The following is a 14,080-nucleotide window of genomic DNA, read 5'->3' as shown; positions in this document are numbered from 1 at the left end:
AGGCTAAATGTCTGTGTGTGCACTCTAAATGCCTTGTCTAGTCTAGCAAGGCGACGGTCCACTATTAAATTGTCGCAACCTCTTAGTGACATGATGAAACTAAGTGTAATCAGATTTATTATCCAGCGACAACATATTATGTTACCTGTGATTTTGGTAATTATGTTTTGTTATAATCGAGTTATCTTTCCAGTATGTTTTTGTTATGTCAAAGCAAATGGAGTAGCTAGGAGAACACTCTTTGCTAATTGATGCTTGTTAGAATATATGTATTTTTGTAGAGACTCTTAATATTATTCTCAAGATGTACGTTCTCTAGATGCTTATTGTAATCAGGAGTTTAGACACAATATTCCATTTTTTTTTGAATCAAAATACTTTCATTGAAACTTAACGAGTACACTCGTTTAGAATGACATCCCTTATAAACTCGGGAGCAATTATAAGCCATGTTTGGCTGTCACTATTACACAAAGAATGGCTAGCTATTCTATGTGCCACCATATTAGCATCTCTAGGAACATATCTGACCATGTAATGCACATGTCCTCGCATTAACTCCTTCACTTCTTCAAGTATAAAGCCCAAATTTGAACAATCTGTATCTTCTTGCTCCAAGGCATGCACAAGTAGTAGACAATCAGTTTCGAATTCTACCTTATCAAGTTGCAAAGTTTGGGCCAACTTCACACCTTCATATAGTGCTAGAAGTTCAGCGTGAAAAGGGGAAACCACTTAATCAAGTTGCTTCATTGTAGTTGCCTTGAAAGTACCATCATGGTCACGAATCACTGCTCCCACGCCGCCTCTATTAGCAGTAGCAAGATAAGAACCATCGCTATTACACTTCAACCAACCATTCTTTGGAGCCTCCCATCCCCTTCGTTGCACCCTTGGAGTCGGTTAAGAGGTATTTGCTTTAGCAAATTCATTAAACCAACACATAGCTACCAGAGAAGCTTCACGTGGATGTTGTCTACTACCTTCCCACAATTGTGCATTCCGGTTTTTCCAAATAGCCCACATAACCATTAAGGCCTTATTAAACTGCTCCTTACTGAAAGTATTAGCTAACAATAATAGCCAATCTTTCAAGTCAGATACTACCACCGTAGGCATTGGCAACGCAACTGCTACCCAAGCATCTAATGCATAACCGCACTGAGTGAATAAATGAACACCATTCTCTAGGCCATTATTACATAGCAAACAGCTAATTTCACCCAAATAGCCCTTTGAACTAAGGCAAGTTCGATTAGGCAGAATATTCACGCACGACCTCCAAGCATGGAGAGCAACTTTCGGTGGCACTTTAGCATGCCAAATAGCTGCCCATAACTTTCTATAGGGGTCAACCGGTGCAGGAGGAGCCAACATGAGCCCTAAAGCAATATCACGAGCAACGAAATATGCACTATTTGTGGTAAAATTACCCTTCTTATGAAAATGCTAGAATAACCTGTCATTTGAAGCCCGACGACCAAGAGGGATACTCAAAATTAAATCCCTATCCGCCGGTGTAAACCACTGATTAAGTATTCCAACATCTCATTTTCTTGTAGAATGATCGATAAACTCCATTACTTTCTTTGGAGCATCCCTCGGAGGAGGAGGAGAAGAAGGAAATCTAGGAAAAGAATCAGGAATCCAACAATCATGCCAAATATCAACAGACTCCCCATTACCAATTTTCCATCTAAGTCCACGTAGCAGAACAGTTCGAGCTTCACATATACTACGAAAAGGAAAAGAAGGCCTATCTCCCAACTTTGCAGTACTAAAATCACCTTCGGGATAATAGACAGCCTTGTACAGTCTAGCTACAAGTGATTCTGGATTTTTTAAAATTCTCCATCCTTGCTTCGCAAGCATCGCAAGATTGAACCAGTGAAGATTCTTAAAACCCATACCACCCTCCATTTTAGGAATACACAATCTATCCCATGAATGCCAATGAATTTTTTGCTTTTCTTCCGAGTCTCCCCACCAGAAGCCTGCACACAGTTGTTGTAGATCATCACACAAACCCACTGGTAGCATATAACAATTCATGGCATAGTTTGGGATTGTTTGAGCAACAGCTTTTATTAGAATCTCTTTCCCTGCACCACTAAGTAGCTTTGCACGCCAACTCACCACCTTCTTTGTAAGCCTCTCTTTTAAGTAACTGAAAGCAGCAGTTTTTGATCTTCCCACAAAAGTAGGCAACCCTAGATACCTGTTATGCTTGTCAACTCTCTCAACTCCAAGCAAATTAGCTAAAAAGAGTTGCCTCTCCATGCACACATTTTTGCTAAACGCCACATTACTCTTCTGTAAATTCACACGCTGCCCAGAAGCTATTTCATACGTATGCAAAATATTACGATACTGTTGACATTCCTCATCAGCCAAATAAGAAGCTATCATCAGCAAACAACAAATGGTGAATTCTTGGAGCAGTCGGAACTATAACTATCCCTTGAATCCACTGCTGCTGAACAAAATATTCAATCAGAGAGGATAGACCCTCTGCACATAAAATAAAAAGATATGGCGATAGTGGATCCCCCTGTCTGATCCCTCTGGAGGGTCTAACATAGCCACGTACCTCTCCATTCACAAGAAAAGAATAGCTGACAGTGTTAATACTAGCCATAATTAACTCCACCCACGTAGCATCAAAACCAAGCTTCAGTAACATAGCTTTAATAAAAGGCCACTCCAATCTGTCATAAGCCTTATTGATGTCCAATTTTAAAGAAAAATGACCATCACCACCCCCACGATTTGTATGCAAATAATGAGCCAGTTCAGTTGCCACAAGTGTATTATCTGAAATCAATCGGCCTGGTACAAATGCACTCTGCAAAGGTGAAATGACTTCTCCCAGTATTTTTTTCAACCTATTTGCAAGAACCTTAGAGCAAATTCTATACAACACGTTGCATAAAGCAATGGGCCGTAGGTCAGTCATATGCTGAGGATCCTTAACCTTAGGTATCAATGTCACATGAGTGTAATTAACCTCTTTCAGTAACACCCCTGATGAAAGAAAATGCCTTACTGCTGTACAAACATCCGGTCCAACCTTAGTCCAATACTCTTGAAAAAAGAAAGGAGACATACCGTCCGGTCCGGGAGATTTTGAAGGATGCATTTGAAAGAGAGCTACGCACACCTCCTCATCAGAGTAAGAAGACATCAACTCCTGATTCATTGCCAAAGACACCTTAGGCTGCACAGTATTAAGGATCAGCTCTCTAGCTGTTAGGTTTGAACCCTCAGTAAGAAATAATTTCTGATAATAAGAATTAACTACCCTCTCAATCTCGTGGGGCTCATTAACCCAACGACCGGTATCATCAAATAGTCCCAGGATTTGATTACGTTGCCGCCTATTAGAAGCACGACGATGAAAATAAGTAGTGTTACGGTCTCCACCCTTTAACCACAAAGCCCTAGACCTTTGTATCCACACGGTTTCTTCCTATGTAAGCAACTCTTGGAACTTTACTTGGAGTGCTTGCTTTTCTGCGATATCAGACCCAGCAAAAGGTGTCTTCATTAACTCATCTAACCGAGCTCTTACTGCCCGCAATTCTACCTGTCGAAACTTGAAAGTATGCCTTTGCCATTTGTACAACTCCTGCCCAGTTTGTTTTATACGCTGACACACCCTGCTCATAGGATCACCAGCAGTAACCGTTTGCCAGCCTCTCTGAATCACCTCCTCACATTCTTGGTGAGTAGCCCAAAGCTGCTCAAATCGAAACCTTGCTTTCTTCCTCCCAGAGTGAGGAACTGGGGCATCACTAACCTCAACAAGGAGAGGACTATGATCTGAAATGCTGGGGGGCTGGTGTGTAGTACGGGAACAAGGGAACAAATTACGCAGTCCTACATTCCATAAACTCCGATCTAGCCTCTCCTTAGTTTGGTAATCAGACCATGTGTACGGACTACCAAAATATCCCATATCAATCAAGTCACAATCTGCCATTGCTTGTTTGAAGGCTTGCATCTGTGGGAGCCTACGAGGCACACCTCCCGTTTTCTCAGTGTTATCTGCTATTTCATTGAAGTCCCCGACTATAGTCCAAGGTAGATTAGACTGTGCAGCCAATTGTCTCATCAAATTCCATGTCTCTGAGCGATCTGCAGCCTGAGCGAATCCATAAATACCAGTCAGCCTCCACTCTGCCGCTGGGCCCCTATCTCCGATCGAAACATCCACATGACGAGTAGAGTAGTTTCGAATATGGACAGGTACATCACTCATCCACAGAAACGCTATACCCCTTGAACCATCTCCCTTTGGCTCCCCCAAACAATTGTCAAAACCCACCTTGATCCTTAGGGTTTCAAGTTGTTACTTATCGCATAAAGTTTCAGAGAGAAACAAGATCTTTGGTTTCTCCTGCCTGATAATATCAATCAGTGCTCGACGTCTGTAGCTGCCCACGAGACCTCTGCAATTCCATGCCAATACACGGAATGTCATGCTTTCACTGCCGTTGGAACAGCTATACCGCCGCTGGGACGAACGATACAGCCGCCGCGCTTTGTCGGAGATTTCTCTCACTGCCACAATATTCCATTTTGTATTCGACAATTTCATTAATCAAGACTTGTAAACAGCCGTACTAGTAATTCATTAAAAAAAAAAAAGAATCGGTCAATTGTTTGTTAATGGAAGGTTTTGAAAGAATTTGATTTGATGAAATGTGCTCATAAACATAAATAATGAAGATTTTAGCGGAGTAAAAATAAATAAAAACACTTTTTTCAATCTTTTGCATAAGACACACATGTGATGTACATATGCACGCTATGTATGTACAAATTAGATTTCATTTATATTAATATTTGGATTCAGCGTAAGAAATGTTGACTATCAAGTTTTTCTGTAAAAGAAATTGAACAAATCAAGTATCAAGCCTTGTGAGTGACCTAGCGCTCTGCTAGGGTTGAGAGCGGCCGCCCTCGCGGTTTGCTTCTGAAACTTCCTCCATGAATATGGAGGACTTGGGTGACTCCGGTGGCGTGGTGGGGATCTTGTGTAGCGGCGAAGGCTGTTTGCCTCGTTTCTCTTCCTTGCGGCGGAGTTATTACTGTGATTCTCGAAGCCATTGGAGGATCGGATGGTGGAATAGCTTTCTGATTCTGGTGGTGGATAGGGGTAGTACGGTGGACGCGGTGGTGAGCAGGTCGAGCGGTTGTCAGCCAGCAATAGGGGCAGGGAACCTCGTCCCTGGTTGTGGTTGTGTACAACGGACCTAGATTTGCGTCTGGAAGGATGATATGGGCGGCATCTGGAGGCGTGCGGAGGGCGACAGATAGCCGGATGTTGAGCCGATGGTCTGAAGCTTTTCTGGGCTGAAGACGCCGCACGACAGCATGGTGCAAACTGGTTTGAAGATCCGAGTCGGATCCAGATTTGGGTCTGGATCTGGATCACGGGTTGAGTCTGGGTTTGGACTTGGTACTGGGCCTGGATGTGGGCTTTGAGGTTGATTTTTATTTGGTTTTCATCTTTTTGTTTCATAGGTCACTTTGGTGGAAGATTGATCTCTATTTGGCGTACTTTTTACGTGGAAGATGTTTGGATGGTCACATCACCAGTTATATTATTAGAAGATTGCCCTTTAGTGGTCGGTCACACTATCGATAACTTAGGTGGAAGATTGTTCTCTTTTCGACATAAGATGTACGAGGAATCTGCTTGGTCGGTCATACCACTGGTTGCTTTGATAGAAGATTGCCCTTTTATGGCCGGTCATACTATTAGTAACTTTTCACATAGCACGGTTTACACCCGATGCGTCCTCAGATGCATTTTTGCATCCAATCGTATCTTTGCTAGGTTTTATGTTCATTGTTTTATTTTCGTACTTTTCATTTATAATGTAGTTTCTACATTTGTCTTTTGTAATCTTTCTTATTATTAATGGAGTTGACATTTATTCTCAAAAAAAAAAAAGTAAAAGAAATTGAACTTCTTATTTCAACAAAATTGACAACTTCCTACTAATAAAAAAAATTCTTATGCATTCTACTAAGGAGGTTTTATTTTTTATTTTATTTTTAAGAAAAATTTTGAACACCGATTATAGTTGGGGAGTCATGCTCTGGTTGTCAATGAATTAGTACTCAATTGTGCATAAATTGTTCTTAAATTTAAATCCAAGAGTGAAAAATAATGAGTATTCCAGCTTACCAACCAAGACAAACCTCACATTTGGATGATTTGGGTGCTAGTATTGAAAAACAAAGAAAGAAGAAATCTCTAAAATGTATTAGCCAAATCATAGAGGACTAATTTGAGAAATGCTACAAACGAAAAGAAAGGAAAGCGACAACCAATAATTATTACAAAGTGCGTAAGTACCAGCACAACTATTTCAAAGTATTAATTTGCATTACCAAAAATTAATAATAAAAAAATTGAAAACTACTGTTATGGTAGGAACTAGCAAGTGTTGCTATATAATTTGCCCTTTTCCTCTGAAACCAAAGGCGTTAGAGAAGACCAGAGTGAGAGACCTCAAAGGTGGTCTTCCTCTGCATCTCTCTCTCTCTCTAGAAAGTCTCTAAGTCCCATTGATTAGAGAGAGAGAGAAAGAGAAGAAGGTGTACTCTACTTCTCTCAAAGCCTTTTTATACTGAACTTGTCAAAAACAGAATTCCTCTTCTTGCTTCCACTTCACTCCTAGAGTTTTCAGATTTGCACTCAAAATATAGCACACAATTCTCTCTCTCTCTCTTAGATCTCTCCAATCTTTCATCTTTAGTTCTTTACCCAAGAAGAGTCAAGAACTCTTTTATTTCTATCTCTCTCTCTCTCTCTCTCTCACTCTGCTTTGTCAATTTTGTTTCTTTAAACCTTCATCTCTCTTAAATTGAATCAAGTTTGGACTATCTGATCATCTGAAGGGAAACCCAGTTGGGAATTTTCCGGCAAGATGGAGACTTTTTCCGGGAAAAAGAGACCCTCAATCAGTCTTTCTCTATTCACTTCTTTCTCCGAGTCAATTTCCAGTGACAAGTCTTCCAATTCTATCAAATCCCCCAGAAATTTCCAGGATGGTGTGGTTGGGCTTGGCATAGTGGCTGCTATGACTGATTTGAGCAGCCCCAAAGAAATACCCATGTCTGCAAAGTCACCCAAATCGAGCCCAATTCCCATAGTCTCTGCAGCTAAGCCTGCTGCTAATTTCAGAGGTGGGCTTGTTGTGGAGAAACAGCTCCAAGGGGTTGTGGTGGATGAATTGTCTGAGAGCTATACTTGTGTGATTTCCCATTTTGGGAACAATTTGACAAAGAAACGTGTTTACTTTGATGATAAGCTCAGTGGAGTTTTTAATGATTGTAGTGATTGTGAGGTGAGAAGTGGGGTGTTCTCTGCTTCACCATTGAGTGTTGGTGAAGTGGGGAGAGAGTTTTGGTCTTCGGATTTTCTCAGTTCTTGTTATCTTTGCAAGAAGCAGCTTCAAGGACTGGACATTTTCATGTACAGGTATAGAGAATATCATAATTAAGTAATTTTTTCATGTTCTTATGATGCAAGTTTTAGGAATTTTGACATGCATATGATCAGTGTTTAGTGTGAATTTGGCGAATTTTTCTTTTTGGTTTTTGATGTTTGATTCACGACTGATAGATATGATTTAGAAAGTTGTGTGGATTGTGAACCATGTCGATGTTTTTGAATCTGGGATTGGTTTTTCTTATTGATTATGTAGAGATTGTGAGTTGAAAATTAATTTGAAGTGATGAATGTTTTTAGAGGTCTGGATGAATTGACCAATCTTCTCGAGGAATGATGCGTTTGGTTTTTTCTTAAGAATTAAGAAATAGATTTTTGGTCTCGATGATAAATGCTAAATAGGTTGGTTAGTTCATTTACATAAATTTTGGTCTATGGTTGGTTTTTGGATTGGATTGGAGGATGTTACTGATGGATCGGTATCAGCAGCTTGATTACTTTCCATGTTCTTTTACACGTTTTACTAACTAGTTTTGCTTGAAGTCATCTCCTTAACAATGATTTCATCATGTACATTCCCCACAGTAATTTGGGCAGAAGCTATCTGAACGATAAAATTTCTCGTAGAGAATGCTTCTAGTTTTGTTTAGCATTTAAGAAAAAACTATTATAAATTCTTACGTGATTGTTACTCCCTATTATTTGCAAGGAATTTGTACAGCTTCTTCTAAAAAAAAACAAAAAAACATAAAAAGGAATTTGTACAGCTTAACTTGGCTGATGTGTTGTTTTGGGTTTGTCATTGTGCAAAACTGCCAATAATTCTTTCTGTAATCTTTTGAAGAGTAAAAACACAAGTAGGCTAGGGAAAGTAGCTTTTTAAAACCAAATGATAACTTGCAGCCAAATAATTTGAGTCGGTCAATCTTTGTTGGACTGTAGCACCTCTTCCATTATTGATATTGCATTTGCATTCAAGTTGTTTATTATAGCTGTTATTTGTGCCAGCCTGTAAACCAATCATCAGTTTGGCTATGCTTTGTCATTTATTTTTTGCATGTTTAAGAAGTAATGCCAGGTTTTGCTTCTTATAATTCATTGCAAACATGCCTTTTTAAAGACTTATGATAGGATGACAACTGTTTCCTTATTTAACACTTTGAAGTTACGTATTTGATTGCAACCACTTGTATAATATGACAGATGCCATTATGCCGATCAAATATTGTAGTTACTACTAATCCTATAATAGAATGGTCTTTCTTCTTGTCTTCCTGGCAACCCCAAAGGTGTTAGTGGCTTTTCAGTTACATAGAATCTATAATTTGGAGAATCAGAAAAAATAAAAAAATAAAAAATTCAATACTACTACTGCTTTGTCTTCCCATCCACAAAATGAAGGATTACTGTTTTGCAATTCTGCACTCACCAATTTTCTTTTTCCTGCTAATGTCACATTGGGTGGTAACTTATGTTCTTTGTTGGACTTCAATGACACATACCTATAATTAACAGTTCACTGGAATTTCTGTGATTGGAAATTAAGATCACCATTTCCTATCTTAGAAACGTTATCTTTGAGTTATGTGCGAAAGTAAACCTCTATCTCTGTCTCTCTTATAGTACAAAACGCTCATTCAACATTCTATTGATTGGACATTTTTGCTGTTTTGTAGAAGAAAAATATCAGTACTGCAGAAAAATTTTAGGTTGGCTAGTTTTGAACACCATTCAATGAGATATTTTGATGCAATTGTTAATTGAGAAAAGTCCACTTGCTTTTGTTTGTTCAGATTTCTGATTTTTTTGTCTCTTAATAGAGATATTTTGTGACAGTGATAGAATTATCTTTTGCAACTGTGGTTCTTGTTTGCTACTGCATGTGTGGTGTTGAATTGCTTGGGATGACTTTGAAAATGGGGATACTCTTTGCTATATACTTGGCATCTTCTAATCTAATGCCCCTCAGATTCTTCACTAACAAAATATTGAATGGCCCTTGTTTGCAGAGGTGAAAAGGCATTTTGCAGCTCTGAGTGCCGTGACAAACACATTCGAAGCGACAATTTCAAAGAGAAGTGCAGATCTGAAGCAATAAAATCACTTGATTACTCTGTATCATCACCTTGCTCCAGTCCTCTGGTCTTCTCGGCCGGGGTTGCTGTGGCATGAACATTTTGACATACTTTTATAAGTAAATAATACAGTAAGGATGAGAAAGGTTTATCCAAATAAAGTGGTATAACTGGCATAAGAAACAGTAGATAATATTTGAGAGGGTTCAAGCGGGTAGTACCTACTCCATACATCTACTACTCGAATTGCAAGAAATGTTCAATTAAATGGGATAAATTTGGTGGAGAAATTAGTAAAATATCAACTCAAGGAGTGAGACATTATATAGATTTTGCAATTTAATGGAAGTCATAGTTATTACTTGTATCTGTTGTGTACTTAATGCTACTTTGCTGAACGTTTTTATTTAACGGGGTCATAATGTGAACCGAGTCTGGAGATGGACTTGTATATCAAAGTTTGATGAGAATCATTTGTCCTTGTATAATAATGCAACTCTTTTTTCATTATTATTGTTATCTTACATCCCGTTCTTATGTTTCCCATCCACAATTGGAAGTTTAGAACAATGGTACTCAGAAACGAACTGTTTTTGCTTTTGCATGGGCAACTATATAGGGAGAGAAATATCTGTCTTCTCTAGTTATAGACGTGATTGGTATGGTTACAGTGTAGTAGTAGAAATGATAACTAACTTTGATCAATATTCAACCATTTTTCAAAATAATATGACCGGGTCAAGCACCGCAAAATGTAGTCACTGTACTGCAGAATTTGTTAAAAGTGTCTATAGGAGACGGTGCATGGTAATATCTGAGAAATCCAAAGATCACTGTAGTGTATGATGCTATGAGCAGCAAGTGATTTTAGTAAAATAGTCACATAACTTGGACTTGACTGTATAGGGAGTCAGCAAATTGTAATTTCAACAAACAATAACGTTCAACCTGGCATCAAAAGCCAAATAAACTCAATACAAAGAGGCCAGCCTAAACTTCATCAAGCTCCAATAGAAATCTAGTCCTCGGCCTGCAACTAGAAGAAAATTTTCCTATTAAAAAGCTGTGCAGAAAATTAAAAAGAATGTATATGAAACAGATCTGAACAACCATTTACATATGCAAAAGCTCTTTCCTACAAAAAGAAAAGAGTGACAATGCCAATAATGAGATTTTCCTATTAATATGAGATACAGGATCAGTATATATAAGTTTCATATTGCCAAATGGTGACCATGCTGTCAAAATTGAAATTTCCTACGAGATTCTCTTGTTTGTGGAACTGGCAGCGGTAACTACTTACATGACAACTCATGTATCCACAAAGTGGTACCCTTAGTTATGCTTAAAACACATACACATCGGTTATAACCACACCCCAACTAAGGACTAATTTAAATCCATAATCAAATTGGAACACGTCTACCTATATGCAACTCTAAATCTCCACAAGCAGTCTAAGCACAGCGTTATTTCCTTGGTTGAAAAATAATAATTCCATGCAGTGAGGGAAAGTTCTCAGAAAGCATGCCTCTCCCATAGAAAACAATGTCACTACCAATATTAATCATTTATTCGATTCAACGGAAAGATTCCCATTCCTTTTAGAAGTCAACATATACATTGACAAAGTCAACACAGTCATAGGGGTTAATACAAGTCTACAAGGAGATTGATCCGTGGCAATTATTGATGATGTATTAGAACAGAACCACTGAGGGAATGAACGGCACCCACAGAATTATCTTTGTTGGGGTGCAGTCCTTCTACTCCATTGAGAAGTATGAAGGCCTGCTATCCGGGCTGGCCTAACCAATACCCTTGGAATCCGATATTAATTGACATATGAAAATGCTCGCAGAAGAGTGGCAACGATGCAATGCTTGCACAGGAACAAAATCAGCTTTAACTAAAAATTCAATCTTTAAACACATGATCCCCCTCGCCCTTTCAAAGTTCGGTGACTCCATACCCAGTATCTAATAAATCCCCAAAGCACTTTGTCCTTCACCTTTAGAGTGGCCTATTTCTCTTAGTTCAAAGTCCAAACCTTTACTCGCCATATGAACATAACTAACCTTGCCTTCACACTCTCTTCCATTTCAGTTCTTGAATTTCTCCAACCACACTGACTCACATAGCATCTAAGTTCTTTCACCTCTTAATTTCCCACAATAATCTCACTCAGACCATCAAAGTTTCACCTCCATTTGTGCCAATAGACTCATACACACACACACAAAACAGCATCGATGCAGGCAGATCACTGAGTTTTGTACACGAAAACCAACACGTGAAATCTATATCAGCATCGTGTCTATCCCTGGATACCTAGATCATAACCGACAAAACATCTTCCACTTGGCATAATGCTCTTCCCAGGTAAAGAAACAGATCCTATCGGAACGAGACTAACTTAACTAACTTCTAACATAATACTAAGTTCACGATTTATGGTCTGTTTCTTGCATGTTTGACATTTCGAGTTATCTTAACATTGAAAAAATGTGTCACCAAATTATGAATCAGTAAATTCATCGAAACATGCCCAATGTGCATTGAAAATTCAATTGTAAAGCTTACACGCAACGAAATGTAGACATTGCTGAGATGGGTATAGAGCTAACAATCAATTCTAACAAACTAGCATAAGAGAATCAGAAACTGAACGATATTGCTTATACAATCCAATAAACAAAAGAAAACCCAAATAATACCTGAGCAGCCGGATTGGGATTCTGATAAGAATGCTCCAGGTTCACGATTCTGCTTTCAAGAGCAGCAAACTTTCGCATCACCTACAAAAAACCCAAAAGAAAAAAAAAATTAAAAAAGAAGAAAGAAAGCAAAAAAAAAAAAAAAAATTGGTGGGTTTGGTGAGGTTGGGTTTTACATCAGAGGAGAGAGCGGTGCGGTCGACAATAAGATCTCTCCAAATCAGGTGAGAAATTGCAGCTCCGGTGGAGGAGAAGCCGAGAGCGAACCAGAGCAAACGAGCTCTCATCATTTTTTGGGTTCTGGTTTTAATCGAGGATTTCTGGTGAGAGATTTTGACATTCCTATATCTATTTCATGTGTAAAATATTTTTGTTCCAAAAGCTCCCCCGAATTTTTACTTTAGTCCCCAGCATTTAGAAAAATGAAAAATCATACTATATGTACGTTCTATAGTTCCTTTTTTTTTTTTTTTTGAATTAAGTCATAGACAAATCATTTAGGGCAAATTACTGTTTAGTCTCTAAAGTATGGCTTCATCCTCGTTTCAGTCCCTGAACTCACAATTTTCAGTCCAACCAGTCCATCTCCTCCATTTCCTCCGGTTGCTCGATGACGTGTCAGTCATTCCTTGCCAGCTCAACACCACGTAAGACACGGATTGTGTAAAGTGACGAGAATGCCCCTGCTTCAGTTTTTACCAAAATTTCCTCCAAAATGACCCATTTGGTTGTGTAGAGAGGGGAGAGAGAGAGCTCTGTGGTAGTTTGAAGCTTTGGAGATGATCATGGAGGTTTTTGAGGTGAGAAATGGGGGTCGGAGTGGGTGTTGGTACGAAGTGGGTGTAGAAATTTTCTCTGGGCACCCACGACCTCTGCCTCCTTCACGGGCCGTCACTACAAGACCCCTCATCCGGCGACGACATGGCGGCATACCGGTCACGTTCGATGCGTCTCCTCGTCGTGGTTCCTCTTGTGGTCACCGATCGTCCATGCATGGAGCGAGGAGAGAGAATCAAAGCCTGAAAGGTTTTGGGTTTCTGGCTGATTTTCGCCTTTTCCGGCAAGTCGATTCGGCCATTACCGGTGACGATTGAGGTGAGGAAACCCTTCTCCTCTTCATTCTCTACATGCTAGTATAACTTGTTCTTGGATTTGATTGAGTTTTGACGATATGTGGTTTTGGGTTATTTCGGGTATTGTTGGAACCACCGTCCATGGCGGCGATTCTCCGGTTCCTGGGTTCAGTTCAACGTTTAGAGGCACGAATCGATGTCTGCTAGAGCTTAATTTCTTGAGAAAATTGAAATGGTGAGTTGGGTATATTCGACCACCGCTGCACCATAGCTGGTGGTGGCTGCCTTGGTTATTCCTCTTCTTAATTTGCATCATGAATTATAAGTGGATGTTGATTATGGTTAAATTTCCAGAAGCTGCGAATAGGGTGATATTGGATTTCGTCGAGTTCTTGGTGGAATGGCCGAGAATTGGAATTGGATTAGAGTGTTCTGGTGACCAGTATTGCTCCGGCTCCCCCATGTCCAGTCTGCTCTGCCGGAAGAAGCAGCACAGCCACCACCACAGCAGCGGCCACAACCAGCTGGTCGATCAGCTTGGAGTCATGGGAGCTCCGCTCGACCCCCCTCTACGTCAGCATCTCCGACCCTCTACCTCACCTCAGCATCAAGGACGCTCCCATCGTAAGGTTTCACAGCTCCTTTGGTTTTTTCTTCTTCTTTTTTCGTTCAAATTTTGATCGTCTTTTTTTTTGTTTTTTTTTGTGTGGGTTGGGTTTGATTTGGCTGGTCTTGTTTGAATTGAGG

General features: G+C 39.6%; 3 protein-coding genes across 4 annotated transcripts; 1 reads left to right on the top strand and 2 right to left on the bottom strand.

Annotated features, from left to right (window-relative positions):
• Positions 1 to 390: 390 nt before the first annotated feature.
• On the bottom strand, positions 391 to 4,261 carry LOC133711736 (uncharacterized). The gene is made up of 5 exons (XM_062137833.1): positions 3,587 to 4,261; positions 2,591 to 3,469; positions 1,585 to 2,370; positions 984 to 1,434; positions 391 to 692 (listed from the first exon to the last, which is right to left on the bottom strand). The coding sequence occupies exons 1-5, from the start codon at positions 4,259 to 4,261 to the stop codon at positions 391 to 393; spliced, it is 3,093 nt and encodes a 1,030-aa protein (XP_061993817.1).
• A 2,220-nt stretch (positions 4,262 to 6,481) lies between these two features.
• LOC133707875 (FCS-Like Zinc finger 14-like) lies at positions 6,482 to 10,056 on the top strand. Its single transcript, XM_062133340.1, has 2 exons — positions 6,482 to 7,498; positions 9,478 to 10,056. The coding sequence occupies exons 1-2, from the start codon at positions 6,945 to 6,947 to the stop codon at positions 9,638 to 9,640; spliced, it is 717 nt and encodes a 238-aa protein (XP_061989324.1). The 5' UTR covers positions 6,482 to 6,944; the 3' UTR covers positions 9,641 to 10,056.
• A 261-nt stretch (positions 10,057 to 10,317) lies between these two features.
• LOC133707876 (uncharacterized) lies at positions 10,318 to 12,645 on the bottom strand. Of its 2 annotated transcripts, none has more exons than XM_062133341.1 (3): positions 12,437 to 12,645; positions 12,261 to 12,341; positions 10,318 to 10,579 (listed from the first exon to the last, which is right to left on the bottom strand). In XM_062133341.1, the coding sequence occupies exons 1-3, from the start codon at positions 12,548 to 12,550 to the stop codon at positions 10,562 to 10,564; spliced, it is 213 nt and encodes a 70-aa protein (XP_061989325.1). In that variant the 5' UTR covers positions 12,551 to 12,645; the 3' UTR covers positions 10,318 to 10,561. The 2 variants fall into 2 exon arrangements, with proteins under 2 accessions (XP_061989325.1, XP_061989326.1); XM_062133342.1 differs by having other exon boundaries at positions 10,318 to 10,573; positions 12,437 to 12,641.
• Between the last annotated feature and the right edge of the window lie 1,435 nt (positions 12,646 to 14,080).

This window comes from Rosa rugosa, chromosome 5 (assembly GCF_958449725.1).
Source record: "Rosa rugosa chromosome 5, drRosRugo1.1, whole genome shotgun sequence".
NCBI classification, from domain to species: Eukaryota; Viridiplantae; Streptophyta; class Magnoliopsida; order Rosales; family Rosaceae; genus Rosa; species Rosa rugosa.
The sequence above is the reverse complement of the archived record's forward strand: the minus strand, read 5'-3'. Positions and strand labels throughout refer to the sequence as shown.